The sequence below is a fragment of the Ursus arctos genome, unplaced genomic scaffold (genome assembly GCF_023065955.2).
Source record: "Ursus arctos isolate Adak ecotype North America unplaced genomic scaffold, UrsArc2.0 scaffold_4, whole genome shotgun sequence".
In the NCBI taxonomy this organism is placed as follows: Eukaryota; Metazoa; Chordata; class Mammalia; order Carnivora; family Ursidae; genus Ursus; species Ursus arctos.
Window position 1 is genome coordinate 22019510 of NW_026623056.1, and position 15467 is coordinate 22034976.

At 36.9% G+C, this 15467-nt stretch overlaps 1 protein-coding gene across 3 annotated transcripts in view; it reads left to right on the forward strand.

Annotated features, from left to right (window-relative positions):
• IL1RAP (interleukin 1 receptor accessory protein) overlaps positions 1 to 15467 on the forward strand; it is a 120635-nt gene that overhangs the window by 84803 nt on the left and 20365 nt on the right. For all 3 annotated transcript variants that reach the window (XM_057306557.1, XM_026496487.4, XM_044383303.3), the window contains exons 4-6: positions 82 to 268; positions 12432 to 12597; positions 14563 to 14634. In XM_057306557.1, the coding sequence (XP_057162540.1) occupies positions 82 to 268; positions 12432 to 12597; positions 14563 to 14634 (425 nt within the window). The remainder of the gene's footprint in view (positions 1 to 81; positions 269 to 12431; positions 12598 to 14562; positions 14635 to 15467) is intronic.

The window sequence follows — 15467 nt, forward strand, 5'->3', positions numbered from 1 at the left end:
ACTTAGCTCATTTTAATGTGATTGTTGCATCAAATCAAATGCAAAGGAGATTGCCCATTTATTGCCTATTTCTCTTTTCAGGAACACCACATACTGCAGCAAAGTTGCATTTCCTCTGGAAGTGGTTCAAAAAGACAGCTGCTTCAATTCCTCCATGAAACTCCCGCTGCATAAACTGTATATAGAGTATGGTGTTCAGAAGATCACGTGTCCAAATGTAGATGGGTTCTTTCCTTCCACTGTCAAACCAACCATCACTTGGTACATGGTAAGCAAACTCGAGAGCATCTTACCCTCTCTAAAATGGCTGTCCCTGATGGTAAAGTTAATGTTGAAACTGAGATTTTTCTCCTCAGATTTTTGATTTCTTCCTTAATAACTTTATACAGATCTTTCACCATTTTTTCGCTTTGTGCCATTTTTTAAATTTATTTGTTTAGTTATTTACTTATTTATTTATTTCACGTGCCATTTTAAGGAAGTGGTAGAGAATGCTTTTCCTCAACTCACCATTTCCTAAATTACATTCACCGGACAACTAGAACTACCATATTTCTATTAACTTTATATGAGATACCATTTGAGAAATGCTTGCACGCTTCTATTCACTGCTGAGTAAGGACAGAAGCTGCTAGCTCATAGGGTAAATGTCAGCTTCTTGATTAGTCAAATTATTCTATTATTTGTATGTGTTCTCATGTTTATCCTCATTTGTGGCCACAGTCTATCTGTGGTCTCTTCCACATCGGAGAGACTTGGAAAGTGTTTCATCAAAAATGAAAGTGTTGGAAGGTGGCACCTGTGATCGCAACCTTATTTTTTTCATCTCCTCAAATACCCACATATGCCAAAGCTAAAAAGTACTGGACAACATTTAGAACAAACTCAGTGAAGAGTTATCCACAAGAATCACTTTCAATGACGTGAGTGAAACAAACTACATATAGAATCAGTGTCTAGGGAAGGGGGCAGGTGGAAGTAATGTGGTATCTGGCAGACTTGAAAACGAGGAACCAGTGGTACTCACTATAAAGTATGGTGGGCCAATCTTGAGAACAGCAGATGAAGTTGGGAAGAGCTTTGCTCTCTCACAGAGGCTGAGTCCAAGAGACCCATAGTAAGAAATTCTGAAGGGACTGAAATTGTTCTAGTGCCTCAGAACTCTGAAAAACTGCCACCCACACTGAGGACAAGCAGCTGGGAGTGTAATAAAATGTAAACAGGCTCAGGACAATATAGAGGAAGGAAAGAGAAGGACCAGCTAAAAACAGAGAAGCAGCAGGCTCAGGAAATCTCAAGATCATAGTTTGGAAGAAGGATCTCTGTGAAGTTAGAAAATCCAGCCAAATTCAAAAGCTCAGGAAAAAAAAAAAGTTCTACAAAGAAATGAACAACAAAAAGAGCCACATTGGGGGCACCTGCGTGGCTCAGTCAGTTAAGCATCTGACCCTTGATTGTGGCTCAGGTCATGATCTCAGGGTTCTGAGATCGAGCCCCACATCGAGCTCCACGCTCAGTGTAGAATCTGCTTGGAATTCTCTCTCTCTGCTTCTCCCCCTCCCCCCTGCTCACATGTGCTCTCTCTAAATAAATAAATAAAATAACCCCCCCCCCAAAAAAAAAGAACCATGGTAAAATCCCATTCAAACTTATAAGAAAAAGAAGAAGCAGAATAACATTTCTACCAAAAAAGAGAGAGCATGCTAGAAGAACATAATGTGACTTACTATTTAAAAAATGAGCTAAAAGACATTAAGAAATGAGATGAGAAAAAATAACATAGATCAATAAGAATTAGAAAAGTCCAGAAATGAGAAAGTTAGGAAGAAGGAAATAAGTCATTTCAGAAAGGAAGCTAAAACCTAAGAGGAATGTAACAGCAAATGAACATGATAGATAATGCCTTAAGATGAACAGAAAGTGGAAGGGAGAAAGAATTTAAAATTGAAAATAAATGGTGAATAAAAATAAGAAGGTTAAAATGGATATACCAGTAACACATAAAGTAGAGTGGAGACAATGAGTATTGCCAGAGATAAAGAGGACTTTTCAGAATAATAAAAGGGTCAATTCATCAGGAAGTCGTAAAAATAGTACAAGTATATGTGCCTCACAGCAGTGTGTCTGAATGCATGAAGCAAGGTTGACAGATTTAAAAGAAGAAATAGGCAATTTATAATCATAGTTTAAAATGTTAGCATCTAACGGTTTAAGTCATTAATGAAATGATTTAGGAGCCAACTTTAAGAGTTTTCTACTGGCCAATAATGGAACAATTTGAACTTCAGTGAGGTTATTAATCACAATGGGTTGAATCTTATGAATTAAATTTAAATCCATAAGTTCATAATGATATCTCAAAATAATTGGTCACATTTAGTGGATGATAGGAAATCAATCCGTTATCTTGAAAATTGGTAAAAGGGAAAAAAATCAGGTATTTATTCTGCCTTTCCTATAAGAAATGTGCACTGAGTAATGAAATAGTGCAGAGAAGTGTGTTTTTATAAAAGTATATAATCGTTTTGCAGTCCCTAATGAATTAATAAATCTAAGCATGAAGCATCAATGACTGATACCATCATAAGAAAGGAAACAGCTAGACATATTCCTTCTCACGAAAGAATAAAATATCACTTATAATTGTGCCAAATGGATTAAACCTGAGTCTGGAAAAAAAACCCTTTGGATCCTGCTGCCATTTTGCCGGATACATAGAGAACAGAGGAATGTATTGATCTACACCATGAGTTTGTGGTCAGCAAAATCCAGACTGGAAAATTCTATAGGCCAAACGTCCTGGCTTATTCAACAAATAAATTGCAAGAAAAAGAAAGGCACGATATGGGAATGTGTAGGTTAAGAGAAACATGTAAGACACGTTTAACAATGGATGAGACTGTAGTGTCAAAGGATGTACATGTAGGTGATAAGATTATAAATGAAAATAAGAAATTGATTTTACCATGAAAGTGTAGATAGTGGCTACTTTGGGGGGGGGTAGTAATAGAGCTGAGATTGACATGGGGCATGTGGAAGGCCTTCAGGGGTGACTAGTAACATTCTATTCCAGACCTGAGCAGTGCTTATGAAGGTATTTGCTTTATAATATTGACTTTATATAATATAATATTGACTTTATATAAAAATATATATATATTGACTATATAAAGTCAATATATATATTGACTTTATATAATATAATATTGACTTTATATAATATAATAATATTGACTTTATATATATATATATAAAATATAAATACATAATATAATTATATAATATATAAATATATAATATATATAATATATGAATATATAATATATAAATATATAATATACATATTAACTTTATAAAATACAATAACATTATTATTTACAATAATACGATAACTCATACATACTTTGTTTTTTGTATATGTTTTATGCCATAATAAAGTGATTAAGAGAAAGGGAGGGAAGGAGGTGAGAAAGAAAATGAGAGAGAGAGAGAGAAAGACTGATTTAAGATATATAACAACTAATTGCAATGTATGGACCTTAATTAGATTGTGTTGTATTCAGACAAACTATAAAACAAGTTATGAGAAATTCTGAACACAGACTATTAATAACACAATGAGCTATTAGTTTTTAAATTGTGATAATAGTACTATAGTTATGCTTGCAGAAGATAAGGGTCTTGTCATTTGGAGATACACGTAGAAATCTTTACAAGTAAAATTATATAATGTCTGTGATTTGCTTCACAATAATCTTGGGGTGCAGTGAGTGGGTGTAGATGAAATAAGACATATCCTGAATTTACACTTTTGAGGCTAGGTACAGGTGATCATTGTATATTCTATGATCATGGCGTTCCATAGTAGACAGCATAAAAAATGATTAAAGGAATAATATTAACAATTTTACATCAATAAGTGTAATGCATTTTCCAATTTAAAAAATGTATTCTTCTATTTACCTGCAATTGAGTTCTCTCATCTCTAATCCTGCTCACTTTTTCTATACTTTGAATCCTCCGTGGTCTGAAAAAAAATTAATTTTATTTCTTTATATATTCTATGGTTTTTTTTCCTTTTTCTTGATGCATTACCTACTGGAATGTCCCCCTTTCTTTCTTTAGAACAGTTCAAATTCTACCACCTTCATGAAATGTTCTCTCTTCTCTCCAGCTAGAAATATTTTTTACCTAATATAATCCCACAGCTACTTATTTATGCCTATCTCCATGTCACTTTTCACATCCTTTATTGTTTTACTATCTTCCATATATACATTCAACAGCTGTTGAAGATCAATTGTATTTAATGCAATATGTCAGGGGTATGGGAGAACACAGTGATGAATGAGATATATGTTCTACCCTACATAGTTTCAAAAAGATCCCATAGTTTAATTCAGACAAGTTTATAAATAAGAATTCTTATTCTTATCAAAAAGCAGAATTCTAAGTTCCACAAGAGTGCCGAAGAGAATTAATTGTTGGTTCTAAGAAGAAGGAAAAATGTACACGCCTGTACCCTATGAGACTGACTATTTCTTGAGGATAACGTTATGGCATACCCATCTATGTATCCTCAAAGACTTCCAGATTTTTGGTTTTCCTGGTTGGATGAATGTTGGTGCTATTAACCAAGATATGAAACAGCAGGGAAGGAGCAGGTTTGGGGGCAAGTAATGGGTTTTGATAATGTCATATGGAGTTAGAGATGTCTGTGAGATATCTAGGTAGCAGTGACCTGTAGGTCATGGCTACATGTGTTTGGGTGTGGGGTTCAGAAGAAAAGTCAAAACTGGAGATCAGAGAATTGGATGCATCTGTATAATAGTTGAATCCCTTTAGAAGAAGACAAAGTACAAAATAAAATGATAAAGAAGGAGAGCTAAAGTCAAAATCTGGAGAGAATATTCATGGACTGAATGAAAGCAAGAAACATAGAAAGAAGATCAAGAAAAAAAGTCATAGCAGTGAAACCCAACAATGTGCAGGTGACTATGGCAGATACTCAACAACGTGCGTGTGACTAAAAGGACAGCCAGTAACCAGACATCCTTTCTATTCTGTGATTCTGAAAAGGTTGCTATAGATGTGTGTTATGCTGCCTTTTATTTCTCCATCTTTGAGTAGTTGACTGACACCTTTAATCCTGAGTTCTGCAATCTTGGAAACAAAATCAGAGTTCTTGGCAGGGGGATTCTCCCATCACTGTATAGCAATGTTGACATTGCTTTCTATTTCCTACGTTCTGCAGTCACCCCCTGCATCTGCCTGGGTATATTGGCCCTCCTACAGTAGTTGTCTTTCCACTGTTATCAGCTGAATTCCGTACCTTGACATTGGAGAAATAGTTTCTTTTAGTAATAACTGCGAGAGTGAAGACACATTAATCAGTTCCAGCAAATTTGTTTTCCTCTTGGCAGAAGGTGAATATGGATGAATTGAAAGAGGGAAGAGGAAACTAATATTCCTTGCATTTTTCTAGTAAAATACCTTGTACTGGGTACTTTATATGTTATATGTAATACTCACCACATCCTTCGGTGTCAATATCATTAGGAACCAGAGGCTGAGAGAGGTTAGCAATAATAGCTGATGTTTACTGAGCACAGGAATTTTTCTAAATATTTTGATTATTTTAATTCTCTCAACATGAAATAGGGTCTATCATTTTCTCCATTTTATCGTTAAGAAAACCCAAGTACAGAGTGGCTGAGAGATTTTGCCTGAGTCCCAGAGCTGGGGGCCAAGATTTAACCCTATACAATCTATGTCAAGAGCCCATAGTTTTACATTATTTTATATAATTTACTGGAAACAATCCAGCCAGTAACGGGAGAATCTGGGATTTCAAGCCACTTTCATTGGACTCCAAAGCTTATATTCTTCAGAAATGACACAGCGAGGGTGCTCCAGTCTTTATTTCTGGAGCATGAGGCCCTTTGAAGGGCAGAGCCATCTTTGGACACAGATTAGGTCACAAGGGAGACTGTGAGCCACAAGGAGACCAGTGGATAGCTCACCCTGGGAAGTCAGAAGGGGCTCAGAAAACTGAGATTGGTGGGAACAGAAAATCAGAAGTTTCTCTTTCAGAATTGCAGGAGAAATAGGGCAGGCTTGAATTTTTCGTCTGCATGTCTTCTCTCCTGCTCTCTTCTGGATGGCAGAGTGTTCTTCAATCTGGGCCCAGAATTCATAGTTCTCTAATTCAACAATCCTGTGAATTAAATTGATGTTCAGTAAATGTTTGTCAAATGAGCCAGGTTTTGTTACTAGCCTGGAAAGCAAACCATGGTTCGGAAGTGATTTACTGAATTTCAAATAGCCAGCTTATAAAAGAACTTCTGGAACACAACACGTGTATAAATTGGAGGCTGCCTGTTTTTTCACATAGGGACTTCTGAGTGCATAGGTGTAAAGACACAGGTTAAGTGTGATCTCGTTGTTATTGTTACCATCATTATTGGATTTACTCAGAGACCGAAGCTTTACAATATGGCGAGCCATCTAACTTTCATACTACTCGATCGTTCCTTGTTCTTATTGTTGTAACTGGGTATTTGAATATTTTTCTCCGGAGGCACTTGTAAAAACAAAGGCAATTTTTCCCTTCTTACTGAGGATCAGAGGAACCACTTTAGTGGGTGTTTTGGATATTACCTTTATAGCAGCTGCTGAAATGCTCTGAGCTGCTATTTAGCAGGATAGATATCATTCCGGATCTCAATTTGCAAAATGCTGGTTTTCCTTGTACTCAGTGTGATCATTAAAATTGGAATATTACCTCCACCTCTAATTTTCAGCGTGACGTTAATCAGAATTGGCCAGGTATTGTTTATAAATCTCTCAGGAAATTGAAAACCTTTGCTTTTCCTGACAGAATGTCATCAGGAAATCATTTCTGAAAGAAGGCCAGGCTTGGCCTTCTTTTTGGCATGGCACGTGTTGTTAAGTTAGTCCAAGGTCTATGTAATGGACTTTATTTTAAGGTGCTTGTTTCAATCTGAGCTGACATCTTAGTTTGGTTATCTCTTTCCTTTCTCTATAGTCCCAATGTAGTGATTTTTAACCTTCGGTATAAAGGAAGTATGTATCATATTTTATTTCCAAGCCATATACATTGAATTCTATATATGTGTATATACACACAGCATTTTACATATAGTTTCAGGGCTTCTGAGGAGTTAAGGTACGTCCTTTAAACTTAAACCCCATTCAAGTATCTGTGAAGCCTTGAAGCTGGCTTAGGCTGAATGAATCACCCACTCTGTATTTTGATAGCACTTAAATTATACCTCGTTACTGTAATGTTTGCATTTCTCTCTCCTGTACTGGGTAGTGACCACTCTCTTTCTAACCTTGAATAACAAGCACACAGCACAAAACGGAGCCAATATACTTTGTATTTAGGAATTGATTCAATAATTGAATGAATTGGACTGGACTGATAAATTCCATGGGAATAAGGGCCATTTCTGTTTTTATTGTCTACTGTATGCCCAGCTCCTAACACAGTACCTGTCACATGGGAGGGATTTTGTAAGTATTTGTTGCGTAAACATTGGATGATGTAGTTCTGAAGTTCATTGGAAGTGACTGGTGCATAGAACTCTTATAAGACTTTGTAAACAAGTGAGATGCATTTCATAGCAACTTAATCTTAGATGCAAAAATGTCGATAGATATTCGTAACTATTCTAATGTTATATCTCAAACTCTTTGTATCCTCACTCAGTTTCCCTGCTCATCCTATAATTCCCCCATTCCAGGTGTTACCATTCTTGTATTCATCTTCTTGTTATCATGTGCAATGTGCATACCACTTGAACTTTCAACTCCATGTCTTGTGTCTTTCCTTCTCTCATTCATATTTCTGACCTACAACACAAAGTGTTGAGCATTTCCCATGTGCCAATTATTGGGCAAGTTGCTGCCCATGTGGATAACAGTACTCATTTGCCCCTCGCTTGCCCCTGGCAGTAAGTTTTCTAGAGAAGAAAGAAGCATGAAAAGAGATCACTATAATAAAGTTGGTTAAGGACTAACACAGAGGGCAAAAAGCTATAACAGCGTAGAGAATTTTTTTTTTAAGATTTTATTTATTTGTTTATTTTATTTATTTTTTTATTTACTTATTTACCTATTTATTTATTTACTTGTCAGAGAGTGAGAGAGCACAAGCAGGGGGAGCTACAGGCAGAGGGAGAAGCAGGCTCCCCACTGAGTGAGGAGCCCAAAGCAGGATTCGATCCCAAGACCCTGGGTTCATGACCTGAGCCGAAGGCAGACGCTTAAGCAACTGAGCCACCCAGGTGTCCCACGTAGGGGATTTTTTTCACATTTTTCCCTGTGCCGAGAGTGCCAGTCTCCCACATCTCCCTTCCTCCCACATAGTTGGTAATATTCTACTTGCCCTTTAACAATCTAGCCCACATCTTTCTTCTCCAGGAAGTTTTTCTAAATGTTTTCTGTTTAATCTTTTCCCCCACTCCCCTCTCCCCAATATGCTTCTCATAGTATTTGTTGCAGTTCTCCACTAGACAGCATACCTCTAGGTCAAGAACTATACCATTTCCATTCTTGTGCCCTCATACAGTTCTTTAAAAGTTGTAGGTTTATCAAATGGAAATATTTGTCCTTTTTCAGTCACAACATCTCCCCACTCACACCCCACACTTCAGCACATGATTTATTTCCTCCCAGAGATCTCAAAATCATTTCTTGGGCTGTTCTTTACCTATATATTGTGGTAGGTTGCCATGGCTACCACTATGTGTTAGAAAATGTTCTCCTGTCGAACTTCTCTCTTTTGAATTCAAAATGAGGAACTGATTGGTCAACGAAGTGGATGACTCGTTTTCTAGTCAGACAAGTGTTTACTTCACAGCGGAAATCAACTTACCATTAACCATTTCTCATATTTGGACACATTTTTTTTCCTTTGGCTATCTAGATTTTTATTCATATCTTTTTTTTTTCTGGATTCCAAAGAAATAATTTTGAGATCTCCAGTATTTATTTTTAAGAATACTTCATTGCGTTTAAAAAACATACTGTGTGTCTCAGGCACATGTGCCAAAGGGTCTAGAGATGCACCTGCTTTTAAGAAAAAGAGTTTATCACACATGGTAGGCTAAAGTCAATGGTTATTTAGAATTCACCAACGCCCCGGAGCCACCCCTACCCTGCACATGCACACTTAGAATGTCAAGTATTTCTTTCATATCCTTTTCCAATATGCTATAGGTCTAATAACTTTGAAATGGCTTTTTATTCCTTTTCTTATTACTTCTTTTAGTTAAAACTAGTTAATTTAAATTTTTTGAAGGGTCAGCTTTTTCTGAATAGTCGATTAGAGCGGAAACTTTCCCATTGATTTTTGTGGAATATTCCTTAATTTGAAATATTTTTTTCTAGACAAAGCAGCTCCAAGAAAAACCTGTCCCTGGCCTACATTTTTGTCCTTTATGGAAAGAAGAGAAAATCTCACAAGAAAGCATACTTATACCATTGACGCACAGGACCACTGAATACCCTTAAGCATATCCAGCCCAAATTTCAAGTTAATGCTCATGGGTTTGGTTAAAACGAAGAAAAAGGGGCGCCTGGGTGGCACAGCGGTTAAGCGTCTGCCTTCGGCTCAGGGCGTGATCCCGGCGTTCTGGGATCGAGCCCCACATCAGGCTCCTCTGCTATGAGCCTGCTTCTTCCTCTCCCACTCCCCCTGCTTGTGTTCCCTCTCTTGCTGGCTGACTCTATCTCTGTTGAATAAATAAATAAAATCTTTTAAAAATAAATAAATAAATAAATAAAACGAAGAAAAAGAGAGAGCTAGCAAGAGATCAACACACACCTATTTTGTACCATTTTCCTTGCTATTTAGACGTGTCTGATTCTATTTCTCTGTTCATGATAAGTCCATAAGAGTTAACCCTTCGTTTTATTCAATGCTATATTCTCAGAACCTCAAACAATGGCTGACACGTGGTTTATGATTAATACTCAAGGGTGAACGAACTAATGAGTGAATGAATGCAAAGGTTTGAGTTACTTCATATTTGTAGCACATACTCTGAATCCTAAAACAAATGTGTTTTAAATAATTTTTTACATAAATGATACTTGATAAATCAAAACAATAACTTTCCTTTAGTACCTTCTTGAGAAGTGCTCTTGACAAGTGCAGTACTAATTGTTAACTTCTTATCCTGAACAGTATGCTTTTCCAGTTTATCACTAATTGTGGGAATCCACCTCATAGAAGCGATAGAGCCATAGCACACTATTAACACTGGGACTGGCCCAGGTGTGCCATATGACAGGACCACAGGACAGGGTAGGGAGACAGTGTCAGGTGGGATTAAAAGTAAAGGCCTCAAAGCAGGTAGATCTAGATTTAATTTTAGCTCCGACACTACCTAGCTCCATGACGTTGGCAATCACTTAATCTTTTTAGGCCTTTATATCTTCATCTATAAAATGGGCATAAAAACATTCCAAACTTAGTAAGTTTGGAATAAGGGTCAGATGGGATAATGGAGTACATGTAAATACGTGTGTCCATGCAATTTTTCCAGTCCAACCAACTCCCAAGGAGAGGTGTTCATTCTTAGTTAAGAAGCTAATGAAAAACCTTTGTTCATCGGTCTGGAAAACTGAGTTTTAGCTTTGCTCTGTGTTATCTACAATACCTCTTTATCTGTCTGTCTCATTATTATTTTTTTTCCACCTATAAAACTAGAGCATATTTAGTCCGATCTGTCTACTTCATGGGGATTTAAGAACAGCTAAGCTAACAAATGAGAGAAGAAAATAGCTTTGAACTGTTTAAATGAAAGGTGCCACAAAAATCAAATAGAGTTCTATAGATAGTCTAAACTCAATTTAAACCAAATCTGACATAAATTCATTATAAGAGTACAGGTCTCTGTGGCCTTATACTTTGTGATAACCTAAGAGCATTGGAATATTTTGCTGATGTGACAAGTGTCTAGAAACACTGCTTACCAGAACAGGATAAATTGCATTCAGAAAGTAACTGAGCATATAACAGCTTCCTCTTGGTGCTCATTTCCATGAATCAAAAGCGTAGTAATATTCTTAAAAGACATAGTTCCTATGACAAAGAATTGCAAAATACGCCACTCAGTGTAACTGTCATATTTCAAAACACATGCTCCAGGAATTGAAGTAAGAAAAACTTACGTATTCAAGAATCAAAGTTAAATATGTAAATACAGGAAATCTAAAGTACAAGCCAATAATCATCTCCCTGAATTTTCAAGATCTAAAAGACCTTAGACATAACCCAGTCCGTTTTTGTCGCAGATTAATTATTTAATTTTTTTAAAGAAAAACAGAAGTTTTTCTAAAAGTAAATGTTCCACATACAATTTTGTCAGAGTTGATGTATTTTTTTCTTTGAGAGAAAAAATAAATAAAACAACATAAGCCCATTAGTGGGGCTCAGAGAGCCAGAAGAGGATTGCAGCTATGTTGAATGAGATACTTCAATCTCCAAATTTTACAAAGCAGCAGAAGTATATAAAAATATAATTTGGAGTAGAAAGAAATGTAACTCTTGGTAAGATTCATAAAATATCTTTTAGTTTTAGAGTCTGAAGTCTGTAATATTTGATTATTAAAAAAAAATGGGATAAGTAGAAGGAAAACCCAAAAATGTTCGGGAGTGACAGAATGATTCAACAGAGCCAAGGAGAACGCTGAAACCAGGGGCTCCTCGGTGGCTCAACCAGTTAAGTGTCTGCCTTCGGCTCAGGTCAGGATCCCAGGGTCCTGGGATTGAGCCCTTTGGCTCCCTGTTCAGTGGGGAGCCTGCTTCTCCTTCTGACCCTCCCCCACCCCCCTGCTCCATTGTGTGCTCTCTCTCAAATATGTAAATAAAATCTCAAAAAAAAAAAAAAAAAGAGGGGGAAAAAAAAACCCCCAAACATAACAACAACAGCACTGAAACCGGACACCTAACAGGAGACCTTAATTGTCAGAGTGGCTGGCTTCCCAAATTAATATAATCACTAAATAAATGTGGAAAAATGAAAAATAAGCATTTCTTAAATAGCACGTGAACTTTCTTAAATTGTCTTAGTTGTTTTTCAAAACTTTAACCTTGTTTAACTATTAACATGAGATTTCCAAAATTCAAATACGGGATCCTGAGACAGGAAGCCTGTGCTTTTGAATCTATATCGCATTCAGAAGTCCTATTTTCCTTTTGCAGAAAGTATAATGAAACTTCACATTCATTCTTTGCAGAAACATCGTCAAATATTTGACAAAAATAGTTTGTCAAAGGTACAGCCAGCATAGATATTTGTATGTTCTGTGCAAAATTAGATGTGTGTGTATATGCATTTGTATATTTTCTGTGCCTGTATCTAAATACTGAACACCTTTGCTTTTACTTCTTCTAGGGCTGTCAGAAAATACAGAACTTTAACAATGTGATACCCGAAGGCTTGAACTTGAGTTTTCTCATAGCCTTGGTTTCGAACAATGGAGATTACACTTGCGTTGTTACATATCCAGAAAATGGGCGTACCTTCCATCTCACTAGGACTCTGACTGTAAAGGTGGTAGGTAAGCATGATTTTTAAATGCACACAACAAAAATGCATTAACTCTGTTTTGGCTCTTGATAGTTTATTACAAACAAGTGTGTCCATTCTATGAGAAAAGAGGTTTAACTTTTTATGTTCATTGCACTATCCCGAGAGCCATAGCAGTTCCACATACAGAATAGGGATTCGATAACTATTGGTCTACTGAATGAATGCATGAATGAATGAATATGTGAATGAATGAAGGCAGTTTGGGGAGTGAAAAGAGTGCCAGAGGAATCTGTGTTCAGCTTGTACCCTTGCCATTTATTAGCAATATGACTTTGGTCAGCGTCTGAGTCTCCTTATCTGTACTCTGGGACTAAGAGTACCTAACATTCAGTATAGCTGAGAACATTAGAAGTAATACACATGCTAGTCAAGTTCCAGGCAAACAGAGAAACTCAATGAATTAAGTAGTTAATATTATTGTCAAAAAAAGCATATTTGAACTAAAAAGTGGAAAGGGCAATGTCCAGGCAGCGTCAAAAGACTTCTATCAAACCCAAAAATCAAGAGAACCAGTGTCAGCATTTAGGGGAGAGCCCTAAATACCACTGTGCCCATGATACTAAAAATGACAGCATATCAGAGTGAGAATTTTTCATGCCCCATCTTTTCACAGATGGAAACATCGAGACTCAATAACACAGAGTAACCTGTTTAGAGATGCTCTTTGAGTTAGTGTAAGAAGTGATTCCAAATCTCAGGTTTCTGATTCTTGGTTCAGGGCTTTCTCTCCTAGTCTGATACCAGATGCAGCATTTTTAAGGGCTCTAACATAACAGTGGAAATAAAATTCAAATTGAAAAATTTTGTAATTACCTCTCCTCTTCCTCTGCCTACTTTTGGAATAATGCTGAGCTGGGAACTAATTCAGAAGAAAAATCAGACTAAATTTAGAACTTAACATGAATGGACTTTAAAAGCCAAATGAATAATCTAACCTTAAATTCAACTTGGCAATTGTTTCTGATACAGATACTTAAATATACCCCTTTTTGGGAAGCTGAGAACAGACATGCTTGGTCACCTTAATTTACAGATAGAGAAGTTGATAGACACTGATGTGGGGTAGGGTTCTTATTCCAACTTTAAGCAACACAAGTTTGTTTTTAAAGCTGTGAAGTACTGAGTACTTATTATATACCAGTAGGATGCTTTAATATGCATTACTTCATTTAATATGCATGACTTAATTTAATCCTTCTAATGAACCTGTGTGGTGAGTTTAATTATTCTCATTTCAGAGGTGAGGAAAATTAGCTTTCCAAAGATTAAGCAAAAAACCAGAGTCATATGGTTAGTATATGACCAGGTAAGGATAAGAGCCTGGTTGTTAAATCTTTGAAGCTTCTACTCTTGAACGCTACCCTATAAAACCCCTTCAGGGTATTTTTCTTTCAATTTAGAAATACAGAATGTTATAAAGAGCAGCAATCCTATGAACGAGCGGTCAACTGCCACAGGCATCGGATAGACTGATGTCCTGGCCTCACAATTGTGGTTTCGAATTTTCCATTCACTAATTCATTGATTTAATATTTACTTCTTTAACCAGGTCCCATAGTAGACACCCTGGGCATGTTCTCGAGAAATATGTAGAAAAGAAACAATTGAGGAAGACATGAAAACCATTTATTTTATCGTATGAGAAGGGTATTTCCTGTAAGCTTTGGGAAGCAAAAGCACTGGTTAAATCTCCTATCCTGAAATGTGGAGGGTACTTAGTACGTTATGTTTGTCTCTTTGCTTGTTTGAAAATGAATGAAACATTGTACATGACTCTACATTGAGCTGTGGGCCCTTGCGGGAAGAATTGACAAACTATGCCAGGAAGTTGGGCAAAACTTTACAAAAGAGCAGCTCTTAGAAATGGGTTATGAGAGATGAGGGCTACAGGATTTAACATCATCTCCCTTTTGTTTCTTCCTCTCTAAAACAGGCTCTCCAAAAGACGCATTGCCTCCTCAAATCTATTCACCCAATGATCTTGTGGTCTACGAGAAAGAACCGGGTAATTATAGCTGTGCCTCTTCATTTCAGTTCAATTCTCTTAATGACAAGGAATAAAATGTCATTTAAGTTAATGCACGCAAATAGAGGGCTTTTGTAAGGAAACACATGAATCGAAACTGAAATATCCTCAGAAACCAAGGCAGCTCTGGGGGTTAGCTAGTCTGTCATGGATCTCTATGCATCTCTGGGATTCTCGGCTTCTCTCTCCACAGCTGCTCCCTTCTTCCCCTGCAGTGGCTCCCCTCTCCTGATTAGTGATTTCTGTCTGATGTACACGTTAGCTTGCACGCAGTTTGGGTTTGCCAAGGCTGTGATATGAGCACAAGACATCCTTTAAGCTTCTGCTCCTCTGCGGAGGGACAGGGGTTGGAGCTCGGAGGCGAGACTGAATTTAATGGGTTAACTGGTAGAACTAGTACACCCTGATCAGAACACTATGGAATGTTTCCTATGGCTGTCTGGGTCTCCTTTTAGTTTTTTTTAGTTTTCATAATTTTCCATTCTGTACAAAATTCATTTGCGACTGACCGAATAAGGCATCGTTTGCTATTCTTCTTGCTCAAAACCTCCCACAGTTAAACTGAAAACAGAGAAAATCTTACCATTTTCTGTATTGTCTCCTTTACAATAAGCTCTCTCCAAACCCAATGAAAGGTGTAAAAGAACATATTTTTAAAATGTACTGCAGATAACAGAGGTCGTGATCAAATGTAGGGAGAGCACAGTGATGCCCTCCCCAAACTAAGATAAGGTTTGAAATAGCAAGCTGCCTGAGAAGACAAAGAACACACAAACGGGTCTAATGGACCAAATATCCTGGAATTCGTAGTG